This window comes from Nanorana parkeri, unplaced genomic scaffold (assembly GCF_000935625.1).
Source record: "Nanorana parkeri isolate BGI_ZX_2015 unplaced genomic scaffold, ASM93562v1 scaffold33, whole genome shotgun sequence".
In the NCBI taxonomy this organism is placed as follows: Eukaryota; Metazoa; Chordata; class Amphibia; order Anura; family Dicroglossidae; genus Nanorana; species Nanorana parkeri.
Window position 1 is genome coordinate 723,453 of NW_017306301.1, and position 26,267 is coordinate 749,719.

Sequence of the window (26,267 nt, forward strand, 5' to 3'; positions counted from 1 at the left end):
TTACACAGATAGACTTACACTGGTAGATTTTTGTACAAATGTTTATACGACAAATCGTGTCAGAACATTCAATAATGCCATCAGAGACTTGATGGATGTCATTCAAAATTTCGTTTGGTTTCACCATTTGATTTCAGAAGGAATGAAATTCTACTGGTGTATGGCCACTTTTAGGTACTTCTTATAGTTCTATGTGAACATACATTTATTTATTTTCATGAATACATTACTGGATAGTGTTTTTTCTACATCAGCCTGGAGTTCAGCTTTGGGGTTGTATTGCAATTGTTAAGCATATTTCTTCCCACGCTCTGGTCATTGAGACAGCCTAAGTGCCTGTCTTAAACTGAAAAATATGTGTCTGTGAGCGATGATTTGTAAACCCAATGTACTAGTAACTCAGTACAGTATCGGGTAACTTGTACAATGAAGATATTGCATTGAATGATGGTATTTTATTAATAAAGCCAAGCCTGGGGTTGAGCAGCAAACGTTCTGATAATTTAGAAATAGGAATTCCCAGCCGTAACCTGGACCACCTATAAAGAGTTGTGCCTACGTGTTTTCAGGATTCTGCACATAAAAACGTTAATCTAGCTATTCTGCTAATATTGCAGCAAGTAAATATCTGACTGCTCTCCCTTACGAAACAGGTGTAGCCCCTACCACCTCCAAGTGGAGTGGCTACTAAACTTTAACATTGCTGGCACTGTAATCAGCCTAGCTGATTTGTTGTTTGACATTATCTGGTTAATTCCAGGTGTTCTGCTATCGATTGCATGTACCTGAGTGGGGTGTGACCTTGCTACAGAGTGGGGGAAGCCAATAGGGGAACATTAGGAGTGTCTATGCCTCACCGGCCAATCACTAGGAGTTTCATGACTAGTGGTGCATGCTGGGTAAGTGCAAAAATACTCAGGGATCTGCCCCTGAGAGTGAAATGTCGGCCCTCGCTAGCATTTGGTCATCTACGCAGGCCTCTTCGGATCAGGGGTGTGCTACACAGACAAAGCCCATAAATAAGTAGAAAGAAAGCAAGTATGAAGTATTCAAAAACCTAGCGAAAGAAGTGGCTGTGGACATACTATACTTGGACTTTTCAAGAGTTTAACACAGTTCCTCACAGTTGGCTAATATCTGAGCTATCCTTGCAATGGGGCTACCCCCACACTACCCCCTACCCCAGCGGGCAGCAATCCCTCCTCTTCCCTCCACTCTGGCTTCTGGACTGTCTCTTAGCATTCTCATGTATAATGCACAGCTGTGGACTATATATTAGATGTGATGATGTGGGTCTCTGACCGCAGGAGCGTAGGGGGAAGATGCCGTGGGGGGCGGTCTTGGGGCTAGCGGTAGCAGGGATCAGGTAAGTAAAAGTCCTTATCAGCATCTCCCTAAACAAAAAAAGCAGTTAACCCTCCCTTGCAGTTCAAGGGTGGCCCCACTGAAAGGGAAGTTTTTTCCTAAGTGGAGATTTAAAGACCATATTCAGAGAGTAGTGATTAATGATTTATACTTTGCATGGTCTGATGTTGTTAGTGGTGTACACCAAGGTTCAGTTTTGGGACCCTAATTTTTTAACCTATTTATAGATGATATAGAGTTTGGGATTAAAAGTGCCATTGCTGTGTTTGCCGATGACACCAAGTTATGTAGTGGAAAAAAACGTCCTTACAATAGCTCTTTACAGGCAGACCTAAAATACACTGTTTGATTGGGCAACTAAGTGGCAAATGAGGTTCACAGAAAGGATATTGGGAGAAGAGCAACTAAACTGATACGGGAAACGGAGGAGCTCAGCTATGAGGAAAGATTAGATGAACTTAATATATTCTCCCTTGAGAAGAGGTATTTTTGGGGGTAAATGATCGCTAAGTATAAATATATAAATGGTCTATTTAGTGAACATAGTGAAATGTTATTCACTTTAAGGTCATTGCACAGGATTGGAGGCAGTCTCTGCATTTGGAGGAAAAAAAGTTTAACCTCCAACTATGAAAAGGCTTCTTTACAATTAGGCTGGGTTCACACCTAGGCGTATTGAATATGCGTGTTTATCGCGCGTTTCGTGCGTTTTTACCGCGATTCGTGGTAAAAAAAAGTGTGACAAACGCGCGTTTCCGAGAGCTACCTGGCTGTATTCCGAGGGCTACCTGGCTGCTTCTTTGAGGTAAATACGCCCCAAAGAAGCTCCTGTGCTTCTTTGGGCGCAGGGCATTTTGCAGCACGTTCCTACACGCTGTAAAACGCTCAGGTGGGAACCATGCCCATAGGCAATCATTGGTTTTCACATGTTGAGCGTTTTACAGAGCGTTGGAACGCGCTGTAAAATGCCCAGGTGTGAACCAGGCCTTAGAGTGGAATACACTCACTCATGAACTAGTTCTGGGCAACTCAGTTAATTGTTTAAAAATAAGTCCAACATATAACTGTGCATTAACATTTGTAAGTATTAACACAAGGGGTTGTTGATCCAGGGAATATCTCATTGCCTTAGGGGATCAGGAAGGATTTCCATAACATAGGGAGTGTTTTTTTCGGGATAATTATTTTTTGCTGCTAATACCGAAAAATACCTGGTGACCTTGCCGCAAATCCAAAGTCCTTGTGACTCTTTGTGTACTGAACTGAAATCTCAAACAATGTTATCTGCCTTCCCAAATCTCTTCTGTGAACTGCAGAACACCTCCTCACTATGTTACTGAGATAAGGAGAGGGGGATGTGTTTGTAGTCCAAATTAGGAGGAAGCAGTCTAGGGTGCCAATGCTGCTCCTCCATAGATGAAGTGTAATGAGTAAGCGTTGTCACCATAAATATGCCATAAATATGCCAACAACATTTTTAAAATAATTATATTTTTTTTCTTTGTTTACTAATGTTTACCTTTTAGGTTCTAGGTATGTTCAAAGAAATGTTGTAGCATATATCATCCAGCATTAGTGGAAGAAGAAGAGGAGCTAAGAGGGGAAGCTAAGGGTAGGGAAGAACACTGGGGTGAAATAAGGGCAGTAACATCACAGTGAACTCTGTTCCCAGAGTTCCCAGGCCACTGAAAACCATGCCAGTGGCAAAAACTCCTGCAGTGCTCAGGGGACCCTTGTCTTTTGGGAGAACCCCTCTTTAAACACCCCCACCCCCCAATGTTGAACGGCATGTAGGCTGGTATCAGCACAGCATGGGGGCTGCATGTTCAGCATCTGCTTGCCATGAGGATACCAACCCAAATACCTGGTGTACCATGCTGATTAGTTCTTGGAAGGGGAAAGGAGGGGAGCACATGCTGATTTTAGCGCTTCTAGTACTGAACCTGTGTTTCAGGACCATAGAGAGCAATAGCTGGCGAATTCGTCTTCAGGGTACAATCTATTCCTTTCTTCTACTGTACAAGTGGGATTCAACATCTGTTCACCGGCTGCCATATTCGTCTGGTTTATCCTCATGTAAACAGGATCAATGTGCGCGTTGAATGCCAGACAATTGCCATTGAATATCATTCGGGCGATTTTCTCAAAGGATTCATTGGGTAAATTTGCCAGTGAATCCTTCAACCCATAAAACTAATTTACTTTGTGAGGAATAATCAGCTGCCTGGCCCACCAGTGGCTTATGTAACAGCCACTGATCAAGCTGCATACCATATTGGCGGATATACCTCTACACTGCTGGAATAGGCACTAAACATTGGTATGTCGCTGGAGACATTGTGACTGTCACACTGTTACTATGGAAATCGTGCAGAGTTTTAATGTATAACAGCTCTTATACTTGACACATGGGAGTTTCTGATGTAGGCAATTTAATCCTGTGAATAAGAGGGCATAAATATATGATTTTAACACGGTTTAAAATCAGTTCTGACACCTGATAATTAAAATAAAATCGAATCTTTAACTTTTAACTGAAGTGTAAATTATTTTTTTCAGTTCAAGAATAAAAGGATATGTGCCAATACATTTCATTAAGATATATGAATCATTTCCCATACATGTTATGTTTTTAAATGGCACATGCTTAAGTACTGTTACAGTTTTATTTGACTCGGTTATCATGCGGGTAAGGTTAATGGAAAAAAATGCATTGTTTCTCTCCTGAAAATAGAAAACTATGCACTGTATCTTTCTTGAAGGTTATGTGGTCAAAACTGTAGCAAACTATGCAAAACTGTTTTATTCAAACATATTACTAAACATATGCACCGTACATCGGTGCACTGATCGTGCGCAGACAACAAAATTGTATCCCAGTGGTATTTACTATTTGCGTCCAATGCTGATCAGCGGGCACAGGCTACACCACCAATAAGGATAATTAACTTACAAGTTCTATGGGATGGACAAAGCATAATTTACGAGCTATGGCTAAGCACTTGTGTTTCTATAAAGAAAATTTAGTTTTTGGGTCTCACATACCATCTGGTAATAAAACCATATTGTAAGTGCATATTTCTCTCATTAAAGCTGATTGCAAAAAAATTGTGAAAAGCTTAAATGAAGGGAGGTATTGCTCTGCACATGCTGGTATCTTTGTGCACAAACACAGAAATGTATACACAGCACAGTGGGATAGATTCCATAATCTATTGCTTGGAATTGAGATTCCACTGATAAATGCCTGTAAATATGCTGTTTTTTTTTAACCTATGATAGCATGGTGTGAGGGCCCATTTCCACCAAATGTGTTGGGGCTGTACTGCCCATTTTTTCCAGTGCGGTACCAATGCAATACAAGGCATTTTGTCTCGTCACAGATGGGCACACTGCAGTTTACATCACTGGCTGTGCTAATAAAGGTACTGTATGTAGTACTTTTTTTTAGTGCAGCGGGATGCAATGTGATAGAACCGCCTCGCACCACACTGTGCCCACAGAACTTAATAACATTTCAATAAAGTTCTAAAAAAAAACAAAAAACTAAACAGTACGATGTGCCAGGATGGACACATCAGCAATCACTATGCCGTGCGCCGCACACCAGCTGTTGTACAATGTAGCGCAGCGGCTGGTGTGACTAGACCCCAAGTTTAATTTAGACCTGCTGCTTTGTGTGGTGCCTACACATTTCATTGGTTTGTAGGCTAGTCATATTATTTTTTTTAGGTTTTCATTTTTAGGCAAGTGTTGATATATTCATACTTTAGTGCACTTCAAACAGAAAGCACAAAGGCAGCATTATAAGGAAGGTCAACATACATGGTAAACTAGAACCATACCATACTTAGTGAACATTAATGTACTATCAGTTAGGCATGTTCAGAGAAGAGTTCACTGTGCAGGCATGCATCCACACATTCGGTCCTGCAATGTAAGCATACCATAGTGATATATCCCTGTTCCCATTTCTTTTATTAGTAAATCAGTCTCAGTATGTCTGATGGCACGAGGGGGTTGAGTAAAGCATGTTCACTTCCAAAGTTAATTTTTACATTGCAAAGTGATTTTTTAATAATATTTGTGAATGAGGTGAACATTTACTTTGCCAATACCCGATGATGTGCAAAGCAAATTTAAAAAACAGGATTGGAAAATTAAAGTCAGCACAGCTTCACCTATTTTACTAAACAAAGGGAATTTGCCTTTTGCACAGTGAATTTTTACTTAGCTTAGTGAATTGGGTGAAGTTGTGCTCAGTCCTGCATCATGTTCAAGCAAAATATTGTTGTTTTTCTTTGCAGATGATTGAGTGTTCTTTGCACCTCAGTCACTAAGATAAGTGAAAATTTACATTTCATAGTGAAAAGTTACTTTGTAAGTGAACCTGCTCTATTCATTTAGTAAATCAGGTTCACAGATTAAATAGATAACTCATAGTGAGTATCAACATTTGTAGGGAGGCTAGGAGATTAAGGGAGGACATGATTTTCATGTATAAACTATTCAAGGGTGACAGCAACCTTAGCAACAAACTGTTTACGGTTAGCTCCGTAACAAAGACCAGAGGGCACAACCAAAAATTGGTGGAAAACATTTTTCAACCTACAGGGCGCAGGGGGTTCTTCACAGTTAGAGCGGTTAGGGTCTGGAACTCGCTGCCGCAGGAAGTGATTTCAGCTAAGAGAGTTGAATCATTCAAGAAACTCCTGGACGAGTTCCTTGGAGACCGTAACATAAAGGGGTATAGGTACTGCTAAGAGAAAAATCACACATGGACTCATATACACGCACACTCCTGCTCATAAATACATACATGCAATAGGTTGGACTTGATGGACTTATGTCTTTATTCAACCTCAAATACTATGTAACTATGCAACTATGAAATCTGGAGAGACCAGAGGGATACAGCAAAAAAAATGAATGTGAAAAGGGGGTACAAAAGGTAATGAAACGTAACAGAGAAAATTAAGAGCACACAGCAAACTGAATACACTGGATGGCCAAAAAATTTACCACCTGGATTTAGCTAAGCAAGGTAAGGTAAGAGCCATTATCCATTGGATCATTAGTCTAGGTTCAGCAATGTTATATCCCCCAAAAATGAGGTCAGATACCTACCTGAACATACCGAATAACCAGATTTTTCGAACAATTGATTTTTTCTTCCCTGATGGCACAGGCATCCAAGGTGACAATGCCAGGATTCATCAGGCTCAAATTGTTGAAGAGTGGTTCAGGGAACATGAGACATCATTTTCACATATGGATTGGCCACCACAGAGGCCAGATCTTCACCCCATTGAGGATCTTTGGGATGAGCTGGAGAAGAATTTACACAGTGGTCCAACTCCCCCCTCATCACTACAAGATCTTAGTAAAAAGAAAAATGCAACTCTGGAGGGAAATAAATGTTGTGACATTGCATAAGATTACTGAAAGGATGGCACTGCGAATGTTGCCTTAATCAAAGCTAAAAGCAGTCCAGCAAAATATTAGAGTGTGTGACTTTTTTTTTGTCCAGGCAGTGTATGTAATAGGTATAAGGTTTTCATTTTTAGGCAAGTGTTGATATATTCATACTTTAGTGCACTTCAAACAGAAAGCACAAAGGCAGCATTATAAGGAAGGTCAACATACATGGTAAACTAGAACCATACCATACTTAGTGAACATTAATGTACTATCAGTTAGGCATGTTCAGAGAAGAGTTCACTGTGCAGGCATGCATCCACACATTCGGTCCTGCAATGTAAGCATACCATAGTGATATATCCCTGTTCCCATTTCTTTTATTAGTAAATCAGTCTCAGTATGTCTGATGGCACGAGGGGGTTGAGTAAAGCATGTTCACTTCCAAAGTTAATTTTTACATTGCAAAGTGATTTTTTAATAATATTTGTGAATGAGGTGAACATTTACTTTGCCAATACCCGATGATGTGCAAAGCAAATTTAAAAAACAGGATTGGAAAATTAAAGTCAGCACAGCTTCACCTATTTTACTAAACAAAGGGAATTTGCCTTTTGCACAGTGAATTTTTACTTAGCTTAGTGAATTGGGTGAAGTTGTGCTCAGTCCTGCATCATGTTCAAGCAAAATATTGTTGTTTTTCTTTGCAGATGATTGAGTGTTCTTTGCACCTCAGTCACTAAGATAAGTGAAAATTTACATTTCATAGTGAAAAGTTACTTTGTAAGTGAACCTGCTCTATTCATTTAGTAAATCAGGTTCACAGATTAAATAGATAACTCATAGTGAGTATCAACATTTGTAGGGAGGCTAGGAGATTAAGGGAGGACATGATTTTCATGTATAAACTATTCAAGGGTGACAGCAACCTTAGCAACAAACTGTTTACGGTTAGCTCCGTAACAAAGACCAGAGGGCACAACCAAAAATTGGTGGAAAACATTTTTCAACCTACAGGGCGCAGGGGGTTCTTCACAGTTAGAGCGGTTAGGGTCTGGAACTCGCTGCCGCAGGAAGTGATTTCAGCTAAGAGAGTTGAATCATTCAAGAAACTCCTGGACGAGTTCCTTGGAGACCGTAACATAAAGGGGTATAGGTACTGCTAAGAGAAAAATCACACATGGACTCATATACACGCACACTCCTGCTCATAAATACATACATGCAATAGGTTGGACTTGATGGACTTATGTCTTTATTCAACCTCAAATACTATGTAACTATGCAACTATGAAATCTGGAGAGACCAGAGGGATACAGCAAAAAAAATGAATGTGAAAAGGGGGTACAAAAGGTAATGAAACGTAACAGAGAAAATTAAGAGCACACAGCAAACTGAATACACTGGATGGCCAAAAAATTTACCACCTGGATTTAGCTAAGCAAGGTAAGGTAAGAGCCATTATCCATTGGATCATTAGTCTAGGTTCAGCAATGTTATATCCCCCAAAAATGAGGTCAGATACCTACCTGAACATACCGAATAACCAGATTTTTCGAACAATTGATTTTTTCTTCCCTGATGGCACAGGCATCCAAGGTGACAATGCCAGGATTCATCAGGCTCAAATTGTTGAAGAGTGGTTCAGGGAACATGAGACATCATTTTCACATATGGATTGGCCACCACAGAGGCCAGATCTTCACCCCATTGAGGATCTTTGGGATGAGCTGGAGAAGAATTTACACAGTGGTCCAACTCCCCCCTCATCACTACAAGATCTTAGTAAAAAGAAAAATGCAACTCTGGAGGGAAATAAATGTTGTGACATTGCATAAGATTACTGAAAGGATGGCACTGCGAATGTTGCCTTAATCAAAGCTAAAAGCAGTCCAGCAAAATATTAGAGTGTGTGACTTTTTTTTTGTCCAGGCAGTGTATGTAATAGGTATAAAAAAAATAAAGAAAATTAACTTAGGATTGAATTAGTGTTCTGTTATTAATGTTATCTTCTGATATCATATATTCACTTACTTTGTCTGGATGTGGAAGCTGTTTGTTGTACCTGTATGTTCAAAATCATGGATGGCAGCTGCAAAAATTATAGCCAGGATCTCAATCTCATTGAGGCAGTGCTGAACAGGAAAGACAAATAACATCATGTTACCAAGTGACCAGCAGAGGGAGTAACAGCACAGCTAAAGTCACAGGAAAAGTCATAATACAAGAATATAACACTTTAAATAACTAAAACACTCTAAGTGCATTGTTTAAAATATTGCTCAAATGTTTAAATGTTAATGAGGTTACACAGTTAAAAGGAGCAAAAAATCCTCTTCAAAGCCAGATCTCTCCTCCGCACCACCGTGTTCTCCAAATCATGAACTTCTGCAGTCTTTTTACGGAGTTTAAATATTTACATATTCTATTTTGGCTCTACCTTAAGTGTTATAGAAATGACAAACTATTTTATTAGGACTCTCTTTGCAAGTTTTTTTTTTACAGAAGTCTGCCCGACAAAGGCAGGATTTGTCACTTTAGCGACTTGAGTCTGCTCGCTTCTGCTGCTTTGCCAAATATGTCTTCTTAGTTCCTATGTGAACTAGACATGTGTCATCTTATACTCAGCAAAGAGCTTGCATTAGTAATACCTAGTTTTATCTTTGTGTTATGAGGAAATATACAAGTGATTTCCGTTTGTGCACAAAGGTATGTGGGGTTATGCAGCAAGAGATCCACAGTCACGGAGTTTCTGGATCAACCCTGATGTATAATGCTTCTGACCATTAGCGCTCACAAACAATTTCAATATAATTAAAACGCAAAAAAAAGTTAAAGGATATCTATGGTAAAAAACGAAAAATAAATATGTACTTCTATATTGAATTTCTATAAGCTCCAACTCTCTCCTAATAACTAGGGATGCACCGATGCCGGTTTTTCAGTAACGAGTATGAGCACCGATGTTTTTGTTTCGGTACTTGCCGATATTGAGTACTGATACTGGTGCTTCCACTGGAATGGGCCCGGCTTCCCAGGCAATCAGGAAGCTGGGAAGCGGGTAATGACATGCCGCCCGTCTTCCTAATTGCCCGGGAAGCTGGCTCCATGTTGTTTGGCTGGCTCAATTGTGATTGGCCAGGAAACCGGCTTCCAAGCTTCCAAGCCAATCAGCATTGAGCCAGCTTCCTGGCCAATCAGGAAGCTGGGCGGGTAGTAATGACCCGGGTTTCCGAGTGGCTGGGAAGCCTGCTTGATGCTGATTGGCTGGAAAGCAAGCTTCCCACCCAATCAGCATGGAGCCACCTTCCCAACCAATCAGGAAGCTGAAAGGCGGATCATTACTCGCAGCCCGGCTTCTTGATTGTCTGAGAAGCAGGCTCCATGTTCCCCTACGACACTGCTGGTCAGAAGAAATCTTCCTCTGACCGGAAGTTCAGGTATCGGGGAAGGTATCGGAGCATTTGGGCTAGTAGAAGCATCAGTGCTGATACCAATCCCAATATCGGTCGGTGCATCCCTACTAATAACCATATTGATGTAAAGGTTTGTAAACTTACTTACTGAAGATGCTCATAGGATATACTTCCTCAATGCACTGACACACCCATGTGAATATGTACTTCCCTGTGTCACAACTCTCACAGAGCCCGCCTTCTGAACTACAACTTAATGTCTGAACAATGAACCATTATCATTGCTTGGTGGCAGCAATGCCTAATGGGAAAAGTAGCCATGAGAAATTGAGATTGCATCACATCAAGCAGCAGAGAAAGAGATAAAAAGCACACTTGGAATCCAGGAAGTTGTTAAAAGTGATAGGCAGACAGAAGACAGCCTGCACATAAGGGATTTTAAGTAAGTAAATCAAAGTAGGCTTTGATTACATTATCAAAAACAACTCTAGTATGTATTCCTATTACAATGCTTATGTTATGACAGGATAGTATATGCTGGGACTTTACAACTTAAGTGGGGATCTTTTAAGGCTGCCTTTCTCAAGCAGGATGCTGCGACACCCTGAAATGCCTTCTGGCTTCCTCCGGGGTGCCTCAAAACTTTCACACAGCGTCATGCCTTCCTCATGGCACATGCCTCTGTCCAAGCCTGCTGCACCTTCTGCCCTCTGCATGCGGTCGTAGCTGCTACTCTTGGTGTGATGGTGTGGGGGCTCTGATGTCAAAGTGGAATTCTGATGTGAAGTGAGAATCTGGTGTGAAGGAGGGGGCACTTGTTGTGAATGTTGCGTTGTGTTATAAATACTTTAGAAGGTTTCGTGAAAAATGCTGTTTTAAGGAATTGCAGGTAAGTAATACTGAAATGTATCTTAGGAAAAATGTATAAGAAAAATGCAATGGTTCAAGGGCACCATACAGAAACAGCATGTGTGTAATTAAAACTACATGTTTTTACCCAAAAGAATAAAACTAAAATATTAAAAAAATTTAAACTTTGTAACAAACATAAAAACAGGTTTTCATTGTGAATTAGAATAATGTAGAATAATGGTGCCAAAATAGTCCTATAAAGCCTACAGAAATTATATTTGTTTTAAAGGAATGTAGGTACCTTGATAAATGGGGAGGGATAAGTAACTTTAATAGATTAAAGTATACACTACAAATAGAGGGGAGGAGCCCTAAAGGGGATGTTCATGTTTTAAGATCACCCTAGGTGATTCTGTGTGAAAACTTAGAGGAATACCTAACTCCACACTCCCAACATTAAAAAAAAACATGATACATATTTCTTGGTGGACTCAATAACTGAGGGCTGTGGAGTCATGAGCAAGAATTCCAATGTCACAGATCATATTTATAAAGTGGACCTTCACCCCCTTTCACTAAAAATCACATCAGCATGCAGCTCTGCGTGCTGATTTAAAATCCTACTACATTCATTTGTTAACCACTTCCTGACCGGGGTGTTAAACGTCCTTCCTGTCCAGGCCATTTTTCAGTATTCAGTGCTGAGGTACTTTGACATTTACTGAGTCATACAAAGCTTTACTGAAATAAATTGTACACCATTTTTTGAGGACGGATAAAAAAAATTTCTCTTTTGGTGGTATTTTATTTTTTTACTATATAAAGAAAAAAGTACCTAACATTTTGGAAAAAAAGCCTGTTTTGCCTACGTTATGTTATGAAACATTTATTAGTACCCAATTTTTTGAAAAAGTATAAAAGATGTGTTCATGTGATCTGCTTCACCAGCTTCTTCTATGGCTAGAGAGAAATGATAGCTAAAGGTGGAAGTGATGCAATACACACCATACAAGTGATCAGGCCGCAATAGAGCGGCCCAAACGCTTTTATCGCAGAGTTGGTACTGGCTGTTAAAACAATGTAGCGGGATTCTGCTTGCAAAAAAAAATTACGTTCAGTAACGTCCACCCGCCAGGAAGAGTCTGCAGTCCGTCCGTTTATTTACAACGGGCGCACGGCAAAGGGGGTAAACAAACATGTTTTTCATTTACTTACAAATATAGTTTATCCACTTCCTGCTTCATTCATTTTGGCACAAATTATGTAATGTGCCCAAGCGTTGCATCCTGGGAAGGTTGCACCAGCAGAGCATTGCTGGGACATCTCATCTGTAATCTCATGAGATCTCAGGGAAAGGCATTTTGCTCCCCTGAGGTGATGTGCATGGTCACATGTCCTAGTCACATGTGCCAGAGTTCCAGGAAGTAAAGGGAGATCTAGTAGTCTGCCCTTAGTTAAAATGTTCACTGTCAGAAGACTGGGAAAGAAAAGAGAAATAAGATATGCAAAGAATACAAAGCCGGCAATTATCTAGAAGTATGTGTTTGTAGATTGACATTATTAACCATTTCTGAAGGTGTGTTTGTTGTTATTTTGAACATATGAGTATAGTTCCTCTATGAATGAATAATCAGACAGTATTGGAAGGCTTCTTCTATGAACTAGCATAAATGCATAAAAATGAGTGATAAATGTTGGGGTTATTGAACAAAAACATGATAGTTATGCCCCTTTTTTTGCATCTGTTACATGTTGGGTCAATAGTCCATAGACACCACAGCTAATGTTTCTCATTATTTGATAATTGTTGCTTAAGGAAAATGGGTCAATGAACAACCTTGATTTTATTGATAATAAGGGACATTGCTGCTAATAGGGGACATTTGGCAATTGTAGTCTCCGTTGACTCTTTTGGAGTCCTCTCGCAGTTTTAAAAACCCATTAGCAGATTAACTGTCGTCTTCCTAATCTTTGAAACAGCTAAACCATGACAGGAACTACTATCAATGTTGGAAGGTTTCATACTAAGCTGTTTTAAATATAGTTTTGTAGTATAGGAGAAGGATTATTGGAAAGAAGAGAAGAGGAATACAAGTGGAAGAGAAGACGAAAAAGAAGGGTCCCTACAAAAATACACTAAAAAATAATAAATGATGCCTTATTTTGTGAAGGAATGAGAACATTAACACTTTGTGATTAAAGTAGTAAATATATATGCTAAAGAATTTACCAATTACTGGGCATTATGTATAGAAACTTAGTTAGAAATGTTGGTCTTGTATACATGTCATGTGAGACTTACTGATAGCAAATGACCTTCCTACACTTGTTGCCACACTATAAAAGTGAAATGATAGCAAGTCTCTTTTGTTACCAGGCACAGTTTTAATGACTTATATCATTTATGGCTAGCTCCTTCATTATATAAAGCACCATTTATTACAGTAAATGAGGGTACACAGCTGCTGGCACAGCACAAATTAAACTATTTTTTATTCTGGCACTAATTAAGTAATAAAATAGAGCCTGCTACACAAATTGATGCAATTTCATGATCACTTAAAGAAAGTTAAACTCCTACATCTACATAAGAAGGCAGGAATTCAGTGCACATAATGCTTTTAGTTTATCCTGTTTGATTATGGCCATGATGTTTGAGAGCGTGATTAATGTAATTAGGGACAGAAAAACAGGTCCATTTCACAACACAAGAAGCAATCACTGAACAGTTGTAAGGTGTCCATATGCAGATGTGTCTGGAATATTGCAGCCCTTTGGAACTTACTGTGTGGCCTTTGGGCCCCAGCTGCCAGTGTCTTCCTTGCCTCGCTGCTTATTTAGGGACAGGGAAGGAAAATATTCATTAAACTGGTTTTTACAAGCTAAATGATATGGCTTATTTCTTTCACACTTTCTTTATTCTCTGTACTGTCCATTCTCTTTGTTCTTTTTTGTGTATATTTTTTTCTCTGACCTTTTACAATGGATCTTGCAGAGAAAATTATCAAATGTGGTATCAGTATTACTTTTGAGGGTGCTGTATGGAGCATTGACATGTAAAGGACTGTAATAGCAGTGATCTTTAGCAAATTCTTATAATGTCTCCCCAGTCTCTGACAGTGTATGTTCCCTGTCTCCAACCATGCCTGTAGTATGTCTGCACTTTTTGACCATTCCCTGTAATATGCCTGGCAACCTTTGGCCATCTACTGTGCCCAATCTCTGAATTTTTTCTGTAGTATTATATAAACTGGACAATATATGCGGTCCTTTAAAGATGTCAGAGGCTCAGTTTGGGGCCCCTATATAGAGGAAGTTGACCACTACTGATCTACTTTATGAAATCTCCATTTAAACATTTACCCTAATCCAACTGCATCCAGAGTCAACAGACCTCGTCGGTAGCATCTTGGTAGGTCAGTATCCTCTTATCACACGTTCCTATGTGGTCAAACCTTTTTTTTTAGGAACCACATATAGCTGCATGCTTTGTTTCTGGATGTCTGCAGTAAGAGAAGCTCAAAGGTGAGAGTAACTTTGCATGGTATCCTTAGGGATGTGTGTAGTATATCCATAATGTTTTGAAGGGCTTCTCAGAGCTCTTTCAATTTTTACATGAACGTCTTGTTCCAACTAGAAGCATGTGCAATCTTTCAGTAATTGCAAATTGGGCTGGAGTAGGCTTTGCCTAGTTACTTGATTGACAACAGGGTGGATGATAAGGAGAGGAGGGGTTGGGAGGATTATAGGATAGCTATACGTTTGTATAGTTGTCCTCTAAGTTACCCCTCTAAACTCTCCCTTCCAATCCTTAATACCATCCCAAAGTTTTATACTCACCTGTCTATGCTCTTGCAAGAACCACATAGTGTAGCCACTATTCATGGCCATTCTGAGTTCTTCTGCGTGGGAACAGGATAACCCCATTTATTCAAATGGAGAGACCATCTATCATTGGGGCACATAATAGATGGCCTTTCCATAGTATAATTAGCACTTTTCACACATATGAAAAACACCAGAGTGGTGGGGGGAACAAAGAAATGGTTGAGCATGGTTGAGTACAGTTGAGTTTTAAAGCAAACCTTTTGATTTGCCGGGAAAAGCACAGGTTTGCTTTGATGGGTTTTTTGAAGGTGGGATAGCCTGACAAAGCAATGGCTGTGTGAAAACAATTATTTTTAGAAGGTAGACTGTGTGCTCTTGCTGGTTTTAAGGGTAAGAGAAAGTAAGTAGAAACCTTCAAAGAAAAGTTTCATGTTAAAAAATGTACACTATTTTCTTGACCCCAACAAGATATGGGTCTCTACAGATCTCAATAGAATGAACAGAGTATTTCAAAATCTGAAAATCACATCTGTGTTTTTAAAGCCCAGACATAGGCAATTCCACCTTTTTGATATAGATAAAAGGGTTTCTGGGAGAAGATTCTATAAAAAAAGCATAATGTGGGCTTTAAGATTGAATTCCACAAATGCATAAATCATAAAGCTGATTATTGCTAGTAACTACATTTTCTGGTGATTTATTTGTAAGTGTTAAAGAAGCATGAGTTAAAAGATAATATATTTGCTATTTATAGTTTATCTTTTCATTTGAGAGCTCATATAGCCAGTAAAAAAAATTAGTTTAAAATTGTTTATCAGTATTGCTTTTTTAAAAAAAAATGAAGCAGCATAAAACATAATATTTGGAAGCATGTCCTATGGAAAAATTCTATTTAATATTTCTGAGACGTCTGGTCTGGAAGGATCATATCTAAATCAAAAAATTATTTTAGAAGTACCATACCAAAGCAATAATGGAAAGTCATAAGCAGTTTATGAAGAAGTGCTTACCACCATGCCTGTACGCAAGAGGAAGCAGTGTACTGTCTGTGTCACGTCGGCTGCATGGATCTGATTATGGTAAGGATTCTTATACTTTCCATAGCCACTCTCCAGGGAATCCAGAAAGCTCATTAGAAACGCAACAGGAATCTAAGAGGAAAAAAAAACAGACAATGGTGTAGGAAAAGCAAGCTGTAAACACACTGCCAACAAGTGATTTGTTAACAGTCAAATTCATCTTACAACTAAAAGCACAAATTATGTAAACTTTGAAGTACATTTGATGACAGTACATGAAAGGAAACAACTCCTGTGCCTCAAAGTGGATCTGAAATCAAAAACTGAAGATTTGCAATTTCATAGAAAAACTCTAAAAATGTTTATTGTGTCTAAGTAGTACCCTGAAAAATTTACATTTGTCTTGAATTCCTACTGAAAAACTGCAGTGCACTTCCTGTGCCTACAACCTCATAGCTACTTCTCTGCTGTGTGAGATCTAAGGCCTCTGACTGTTAGTCTTAAGAGATTTGGAGTAAGATTTGTCAATGTGATGCATACTGATCTCCTTGCTGTAGGGAAAGATGTACCTTAGTGCAAGGACCTCCCTGCTTCTACTTCATTCATTGTGTGGATCTGTACTTTCTGCACCTCTTTTGTTGCTCCTTGAATATTTTTCCACTACTAATCAGATCATTGGTCATCAGGAGGGCAGCTCTAACATGAGGAAACAAAGCCCTATGTCTTTACCATGATGGCTGCCTCTACATAGAGACAGAATGCAGTACAAGGCATGATAAGTCTGTAATGGGAAAACAATTATAATAGGTGGGGAACTTACTAACTATAAACCATAATCTCGCCTCCCTGTTATAACTCCAGATACAGAAGGATCTTTTAGCATTAGCTGTCTTTAGCACGAGATACATTTTCTCCCTTCTAGCAAGGTAAAAGCTATATGTTAAGTGTACTCCATTCTTCTTGAGTACTAGATAAGGTCTATCATGCATCTTCACATTTCCCACAAAGAGCAACATTACTGTTATAGTTGACCAAATTACCAAGAAGGTTTCAGGAAATCACAGCAGAATTTATTATAATAACAGTGGCCAAAGAAGTAGGCCAAATAAAAGAGTAGCCCAAAAAGAAACATATCGATAATGTGCACTGTTCATAAATCAATGAATAAAGGCCCTTTCACACGATCCGATCAGGAGGGGATCCGTGTATGCTAAATATTTACTTTTAAAAAACAAATGAATGTTTCTTGTGGTATCCTTATGCCTTAACAGTCAGAGATATGTGCACAGGTGTAATTTTAGTTTCTTCTGTGGTCTCTCCCCTAGATCAGATAATTATTTTTAACGAGGCTGAAACAAAACAAATGTGTTGTACTGTCAATAATCTGGATGGGGGTGTTAAGCACCAGGATAAAAAGTTGTATACATTGACCCTGAATTAAGAGAGAGGTTTGCATACTAGATAGTCTGTTCCTGAAAGGACAGTAGATCATAATTATTTGGCATTTCTAGGGATTATAAAACCCTATTTTTAACCAACTATTCATTTAATTATTAGTTTTGGTTAGAGTGGGGGTAGATTTAAAATATTTGTCAGGTTTCTATTTTAATTTGTGTACCCATTAGGGAAATATCTCCTCACTTTCTGTGCCTGCGATGCCCATGCAATAAATGGGGAAGGACAGGCAGGCAGACATGGATAGCAATAAAGATATTCTCAGAAGTTCTTACCCTTCCCCACTCCACTAAAAATATATATATTGCATTTTGTCTGTATCACCATCGGACAGATTTTATATCACTTCCTGTCTCAGCTGGAAGTAAGAGGACATTTCCCAACAGAGACACAGATGGCAATACAAATAAATATGAAAGAGGCTTAAACTCTTCACTGCTCTATCCAAACAAACAAACAAACAAACAAAAAACACTGCCTGTAGTTGGACTTTAAGATGGTTTTCACCAACGGGTGAAGAGTTTGGAGAATGCAGCTGATTTGGAAAAATTCTCCAATTCACCTCACTTTTCATATCAGCTATGTTGTCCTAGAATGTTCACTTCTCCTGCCTTCTCCAAACTCTTCACCCTTTAGTGAATAACCCTGTAAGAGTCCAAATGTTTGCAACTTTACACAACTGTGGATAACATTGTTCTTCACTTTGTCTCTATAGTTTAAAGACTACTATTTTATGCAGCTTCCAAGGGTGAGATTGAAATATTGCACTGTATACATTAAAGCAGGGCTCACAATTTCAGGCCCTGACCTACTAGCCAGGGCTTAAGAGTTACACGCCACCAGTTGCCCCATCAAACCCCTACCCTGCTCCAGCCATACCTCTGACAGCTCTGCAGTGTGACGCAAAGTACAGAGATCAGTAACAGAGGAGATTAAGGGGGGATATGATCTCCATGTACAAAATGTTCAATGGTGGTAGCAACATTAGCGATAAACTGTTTAAAATTAACTCCATTACAAAAACTAGAGGCCACCACCTAAAATTGGTAAGTAAGATCAGTTAGGATCAGGAACTCACTGCCACAGGCGGTGATTTCAGCAAATAATGTGGAATTGTTCAAGAAACTTTTGGACGATTTCTTAAGGGACCGCAATATACAGGGGTACGGGTACTCCTAGAATGAGATCCTAATAGGTTGGACTTGATGGACTAATGTCTTTATTCAACCTCAAATACTATGTAACTATGTAACAACACAGAGTGCAGAGGTCAGTGGTGTAATGCCAAGTACAGAAGTCAGTAATGTAAAGCACAATACAGAGGTCAGTAATGTAACGCACAGTGCAGAAGTCAGTAATGTAACGCACTGTACAGAGGTCAGTAATGTAACACACAGTGCAGAGGACAGTAATGTAACGCACAGTGCAGAAGTCAGTAATATAACGCACTGTAAAGAGGTCAGTAATGTAACGCACAGTGCAGTACAGAGGTTAGCAGTACACAGGTCAGTAATGTGACACACAGTACAGAAGTCAGTAATGTAACACACAGTACAGAAGTTAGTAATGTAACGCACAGTACAGAGGTCACTAATTTAACACACGGTGCAGAGGTCAGCAGTACAGAGGTCAGTAATGTAACACACAGTACAGAAGTCAGCAGTACAGAGGTCAGCAATGTAACACACAGTACAGAGGTCACTAAAGTAATGCACAGTGCAGAGGTCAGCAGTACAGAGGTCAGTAATGTAACGCACAGTACAGAGGTCAGTAATGTAACGCACAGTACAGGTCACTAATGTAACGCACAGTGCAAAAGTCAGCAGTACAGAGGTAAGTAATGTAACGCACAGATGTCAGCGGTGTAAGGCAGAACGAACAGGGACTTACAGTGCACATAGCTGATCTGATTTAGGTGCCCTCTTCCTCTCCTGCCCTTTTCCTCTTCCTCTCCTGATTTATATGACCTTTTCCTGATGGTGCTGGTAGGAAGGGTACAGAGATGTATCCTGCATGTTCACAGCTGAAGCCTCCCTTCCCGCGCTGCAAAAACGTAGAGCCGGCCAATAGCAGCTGCAGTCTTCCTCCAGCCTAAGGCAGATGAGGTGGCTGGAGGAAGCTGCAGGTGGTCGGAGTGAAGGGAAGACAGCCGAACTGATTCTTCTCCTCCGCGGCCGCTCTGTAGCTGCAGCGGGCACGGAGGAGAAGAATCAGTTTGGCTACCCCCTACCAATGAATTTCCATTCACCCCCTCGCAATTTTCACTCGCCAATTGCGAGGGGCGAGTGGAAATTTTGAGCCCTGCATTAAAGGAGCCCCATAAGTATAGAAATATGGTAATTGCTAATGCTGACTTTATTTTATACTATACACACGTGAGGAAATTGGGTTAATTTACTAAAACAAATAGACTGTTCACTTTGCAAGGGAATTTGCACTTTGTCGGGGACATTTCCCTTAGCTTAGTAAAACTTAACTTTGTAAAGAATACCCAATCATGTGCAAGGAAAATATAAAAACAAACATGTTTTCTTAAACATGATTGGGTGATGGAAGTCAGCAAACTTCCCCTGATAAGTGAAAATTCCCTTGCAAAGTGAACAGGCTATTTAGCTTTAGTAAATCAACCCCAATGTATTGTATATGTTGAAGCTTACCAGTCCTTAGATGTGGTAGCTGCACTGGTTTTCTTTTTTTAGGTATTTTAATTTTTATTTTCATTCCTTTATCCTGCCAGTTACACAGTGACAAAACTCACTTACTGAACTGTATCTATGGAGGAGCAGCATTGTCACACTAGGACAGGATTAGAGTATACCATCCCCTCTTCTGTCCTCTAGTCCACATAGGAGAACTGGGTGAACTGGGAGATGCTGATAACACTGCTTGAGATGACAGTGGAGCATTGACAGCTTACTTCAGGAAGTTCATGAGGTTACTCGATTTCTGACAGGATCTACAGGTATTTATGTACTCTTTTGACAGATATAACAAAACACTTTCAATGGTATATTTAACAGACCAAAAGGCAGCCAATAAGAAAAGTTAATTGTTAGGATTTACATACACATACAAGTCAATCAGCAATGTACACTCAACCAGGCATTCAACCAATGAACAACTTTTTTCATTGTATGACCTCTGAAAGCTGATTTGTGGGAATACCAGCACCCCATTACTCCTTAATTTTTCATTTGCTGTGATTTGAGTACTTGGGTGCTGTATTCCTATAAGCTGGTTCTGTTCTGATTGTTATCATGCATGTGATTTTTTTTCCCAGTCATGCATTTAACTGTTCTGCTAAGGATAAGGTTACTGTACTAGAATAAATACAGAATTCTATTTATGTTTCTGGGTATGTAGAATTGAAAAATGTTTAAACAGATCTGTTCTAAAAAACACTGAAAGGCATGGTAATGGAAAAAGGTTCCAAAAATATTTATCGTAATGAAAAGCCAGGCCAATGTTTATTTTAGGAAACTTACATGTTTTTGGGTCACTTACTTTCTAATAGAACATGATTAAAAAAGAGGACTGTTTATAACCCTCCTTGTGAAGCGCACAGTCTTTCTTTTATAACATAAAATATACTGATCATCATTATTATTATGAGTGCTTTAACTCTATACAGTACATATATTATTATTATTTTTATTATTATTAGTAGTATTATTATCAGTACTTTAACTTTATACAGTGCATATAATTATTATCAGTACTTTAACTTTATACAGGACATATACAATGGCGCAATCATTAAAAAGATAAAAACATACATTTGTCTATTGTTAGTAATATTACATTACTCTTGACGGAACTGTTTGCAATTATTACAAGTTACCTTAAAGCGACTGTTCAGGTTGTGTCTAGTGAGAAGTTCAAACACAATGGTTTTCAATGCATGATCTTCACTGACTCTATTCAGCACAAATACATCAAAGTCCCACAAGTCCAGGTGCTAGAAAGAGAGAAAACTAGATAAAAAAACTCTTCTATAATTCAGCATTCTGAACACAGTAAACCGATGGGCATTCTTCTGAACCCAAATGATGAATCTTTGTGTTTTCTATAAAACATAATTTGAAGCACACCTATTTCATGAAGAACAATGATATCCATAAAACACTCTATAATTATGTACTTGTAGTAAAAATGTAATAAGGTCAGGATGTAAAAAGTTGTACTGTAACAGTCTGAGAAAATTAAATATTTTAAAAAGGAACCAAAAAATGTTAAAGTTCCCCTTAATTCATTAACTAAAGCTTGCCATGTACATGTCAGTTAGGCCACACAACCCGAACCAACCCATTTAACATATTTGGTCTTATATAATTGCGGTCTAACAAACCAAACCAAACAATTATTATTAGTATTATACAGGTTTTATATAGTGCCAACAATTTAGTTGTTTAGACCCCTTCCAAATTTCTGTACCCCACAAGAGAGAAAAACTGAGGCACAGCAATAGAACACCTACAGTAGGTGATTAACGGTCTAGCTTTAAGCCTATCTGAACAAAAATCTAGTACATAGCAGCTTATCAGACCTTAGAAGTGGTGCCTGCAATAGTTTTAATGTTCACACTTAATTTCCTTTAATTTACACCAGATAATCCTGTTATACACTTCATTTCCTAGGGTAACATAATCACTGCACTGCATCTATGGAGGAGCAGTGTTGTCACCTAAGATGCTCTTCTGATTTGGACTACAACACCCCTCTCCTTACCTACATTACATAGGGGGAGGTGTTCTGAAGTGCACAGGAGATAGCCAGTTAAGCGGATAACATTTTTAAAGATTTCAGTTAAGTACAAAGGAAGTTGCAAGGACACTGAATGTCCATCAGGATCCACAGGTACAGTTGCAGATAATGTAATTTGCCTGAAAAAAAGAAATCTAATGCAGCCACCACATCTAAGGACTAGTAACTTGGCATATATTAAATATTTGTTGCTGGGTTTAAATGTACTTCACCTTTTAATATTTGCTTCTGAAAAAAATCTACGTATGAAGCCATAGCTATTGATTGTAACTGCCCTCAAACAATGAGTACAATTTTATAACATTTTCTTCATCCTTTTATGTCAACAAATGGATAATGTGTATATCAAAGTATCCTCTAATGTTTCTGGCTAATATGAAATACCCATTATCCTACCTTTAAACTGTTAACAACAGCTGCAGAGTAATTTGGTCCAACTGCTGTATACGTCCTTCGAAACATTCTGGAAAGAGAAAGGAATAAAATACAAAGAGTGTTGAAAACATTGTTAACATAGCTCATTTTAAAAGAAGAAACCATATCCTATACACACAACAGTTTTTGCATGGAAAGTGAGGGTGGCAACATTTAAAATATGAATCGCGACTCTGTGATTGGAGGAGGAGAGGAGGGGGTGTGACATTGTCTTTCCTCCTCCAATCACAGAATGCCTTGTATTCTTTGAAAATATACAAGGCATTTTTTGAATGGGCAAGTAGGGAGGAGGGACAGGCTATGTGACTGGAGCACTTTACTGTTTGAGTTGCATCCCTCGCTCCCGGCAGTGTCTGGAAGCTCAGCGTTATGTGTAGGAGACACCAGTGTGGTGTGTAAATGATCATTTTTCCTGCAGTTTGGCTTTAAAGCTGAATTCAATGCACACATGAAATACATAAATGGGAGCTTTTTTACCTGCCAAAGATTTTGTATTTCTGTCCATCCAGCTCTCAGATTTACACAGACTCCTTAGACAGCCCAGTCAGTTGGACGACACCCCTCAAAGATAAAGCATACAGTGGTATCCTCTCTCCACCCCCAGCCTGCTGATTGGGCAGTGAAAGAGCAGCAGCAGACCGATGAGGTCAAAGTATCATTAATTTGTATCTTTAATACCTGCCTGCAATTCTGTTTACTTTACCATATTTTCTTTCTTTGAAATAGACGAGCAGGGTTAGCCCCATTTAATGGGTTAATAATAATTTTCCTCTGAGTTACCAAGAGGGATGCAAATAAAAAGAATGTCATCATAATTTATTAAATTGCTGCTTAGGATTGGGCAGGAATCTTTTACTTGTTAAAGCAAAATGGACCAAGCTCTACAGTGGAACCTCTCTGTAACTTTATTAGAATACATGGATGATGCCTGAACAAAGATGGCTCCAGATGACGGCATTGTCATGGGGGGTACTGGGATCCCGTAGGAGGTAATAAATACCAGGAAGTGTTACATTTGCATATTACTTAGTGTGCAATGCCCTTTACATGAAAAATACACTCACTGGCCACTTTATTAGGTACACCTTCCTAGTACCGGGTTGGACCCCCTTTTGCCTTCAGAACTGCCTTAATTCTTCATGGCATAGCTTTAACAAGGTGTTGGAAACATTCCTCAGAAATTTTGGTCCATATTGACATGATAGCAGGAGTGGCACCCGGTGTGGTCTTCTGCTTCTGTAGCCCATCTGCTTCAAGGTTCAATGTGTTATGTGTTCAGAGATGGTATTCTACATACCTTGGTTGTAACGTGTGGTTATTTGAGTTACTTTTGCCTTTCTATCACCTCGAATCAGTCTGCCCATTCTCCTCTGACCTCTGACATCAACACGGCATTTTTGTCCACACAACTGCCGCTCACTGGATATTTTATCTTTAATCCCTAGAGATGGTTGTGCGTGAAAATCCCAGTAGCTCAGCAGTTGTTGAAATACTCAGACCAGCTCGTCTGTCACAAACAACCAGGCCACGTTCAAAGTCACTTAAATCCCCTTTCTTCCCCATTCTTATGCTCAGTTTGAACTTCAGCAAATTGTCTTCACCAAGTCTAGATGCCTAAATGCATTGAGTTGCTGCCATGTGATTGGCTGATTAGCAATTTGTGTTACTAAGCAATTGAACAGGTGTACCTAATAAAGTGGCCAGTGCTAGCATTCTATTTTAACATTTTTTTTCTGCCTTTCTCCTGATCACCAAAGATGTGGCATTTTTTCTTTCTTAGTGGTTACATGTCTTGTTTAACTTGAACTGTATCAGCTCTAACAGACATAGGCCTTCCCAAAATAGACCCAGCTGTATAGGGGCTTTCCTGTCTCCTTATGGATCACCAATGATGATGTTTTTTTCATAGTGGTCAGATGTCTTTTTTTTTTATTGAACTGCGTCAATTCTTGCAAACAGGGATTTCCTATCATTTAATTGTACGTTATATAATTTGAATCAACTGCAACTCTTGTGATCTACACAAATGAAAAGGCTCTGCAGAATATTAGTATAATATAAAAAAGTACTAATATGATTAAAATGCTTCTTACCGCTCCACAAAAATGCCGGCCTGTACAGCATGTACAATGCTGCGGAACCTGGGCTTCTCCTCGGACCGTCGACCAGTGGCCCGCGTTTGCTGTGTGAATGTAGAAGCCAGCCAGTCTCTGACCTCAGAGGGTACAGCATCTGAGCGTATTTCTGGAAGTTCATCTTCTGTGTCTAGGATTTGTCTGCAAATGGAGAATACAGAAGAAAACAGTCATTACTGGTTGATAAACTGAGAATGACATAATGAACACTCATATATACTTCTAATCCGAATATAAAATCATTTGAACCATTGCTGCTCATGAAAGTTAGAAATTATCTTTAGATCAGGATATAAATCATATACAAATGGGGACATTTATTACATATTCATATAAAGAGATGTTATGAAAATTATTTTCCCAGTAATAAGTAGAAACATCACCTTTAAATCCTGTTCTAATACCCAGGGCCCCTAAAATGGAACCCATCAAGGAGCTACCAAAAGAAAAACATACAATTTACCACTAAAGATCATGAAGCTCCTGCTTATCTAGATGCACAGCCATGTACTACTTTGTGAGGAACTGGACTACATAGGGACAGAGCAACCACCTACACATCTGTGTGGTCCCTACTCAACAGTTACAGCCCTTTAAGAACTGGAACATTTCCCTACAGCGGCTGCATAGAATCAACTTTTTAGGCACTGTTCACACCTAGATGTTTGTCTTTTCATGCGTTTTCAGGCTTTTTCTTTAAAAGTGTTTTTGAGCATTTTTATGAGTTTTTGATAAGCATTTTGCAGGTGTTCAACTTCAGGCGTTTTTCTATTTGGCCCAATGGAAATCAGTAGCATCTGTGACATTATGCAAAAACACCTGAACAATGCTCCAAAAAATCCCTCAAAAAGGATTGTGATGCTTTAAGGCATTTCCATTAAAGTCTATGGCACAAAAACACTCAAACCTGCCTGTAAAGAATCACATTTTTTTTTTAAGCTACAGGCAATTTGCTACAAGTAACAGAATGCTCACATGTGATTAGTGGCTATAGAAAACAATGGGATTCCTTGTGTTTATGTAGATACAAAAGGCCTAGGTGTGAATGGGGTCTCAGAGTAGATTTGAATTTCAATGTTGGCTGAGACCAAGTAAGTCTAGTTCTTACTTAGGACAGATTGCTACATGAAGGTTTTTCTGCTGTCAGCCAATTAAAGTGGTGGCTGTCAATGTATTGATGTCAATAACGGAATCAAAATGTAATTCAGCAAAGTTAATCTTTCACGTGTCCATTGACAATTAAATACAGTGTGAGTCCAAATAAGCTAATTCTGCCAGTGCCGTTTTTCTTGTGTACATATAGCCAGTTAACATTTCCCTGGTCACTGTCATTTATTAGGGTATGGATTGGTATATTCTCATCGTTATAATAAGGTAAGGCAATAACTATTTGCTTCCACTATGGTTGTATATGCTTTTGGAGAATCAATTGTTCTCAGTATGAAAAATTAAAGACTAACTTCAGCCAAAACGTTTTTATTTTTTTTAGATTTGGACAGTGAGGAAGGCACACAACCTTTGTCAGGTTTTTATTTGCTGCCTTTGTTACCACTGGGGAGATACCCCCCCCCCCCCCCCC

The 26,267-nt window shown here is 39.1% G+C and overlaps 1 protein-coding gene across 3 annotated transcripts in view; it reads right to left on the bottom strand.

Moving 5' to 3' along the window:
* PDE1B (phosphodiesterase 1B) overlaps positions 1-26,267 on the bottom strand; it is a 258,702-nt gene that overhangs the window by 15,020 nt on the left and 217,415 nt on the right. For all 3 annotated transcript variants that reach the window (XM_018568960.1, XM_018568967.1, XM_018568974.1), the window contains exons 4-8: positions 24,647-24,829; positions 22,515-22,581; positions 21,196-21,312; positions 15,891-16,031; positions 8,819-8,919 (exon numbers count right to left, since the gene is read on the bottom strand). In XM_018568960.1, coding sequence (XP_018424462.1) covers positions 8,819-8,919; positions 15,891-16,031; positions 21,196-21,312; positions 22,515-22,581; positions 24,647-24,829 — 609 coding nt within the window. The remainder of the gene's footprint in view (positions 1-8,818; positions 8,920-15,890; positions 16,032-21,195; positions 21,313-22,514; positions 22,582-24,646; positions 24,830-26,267) is intronic.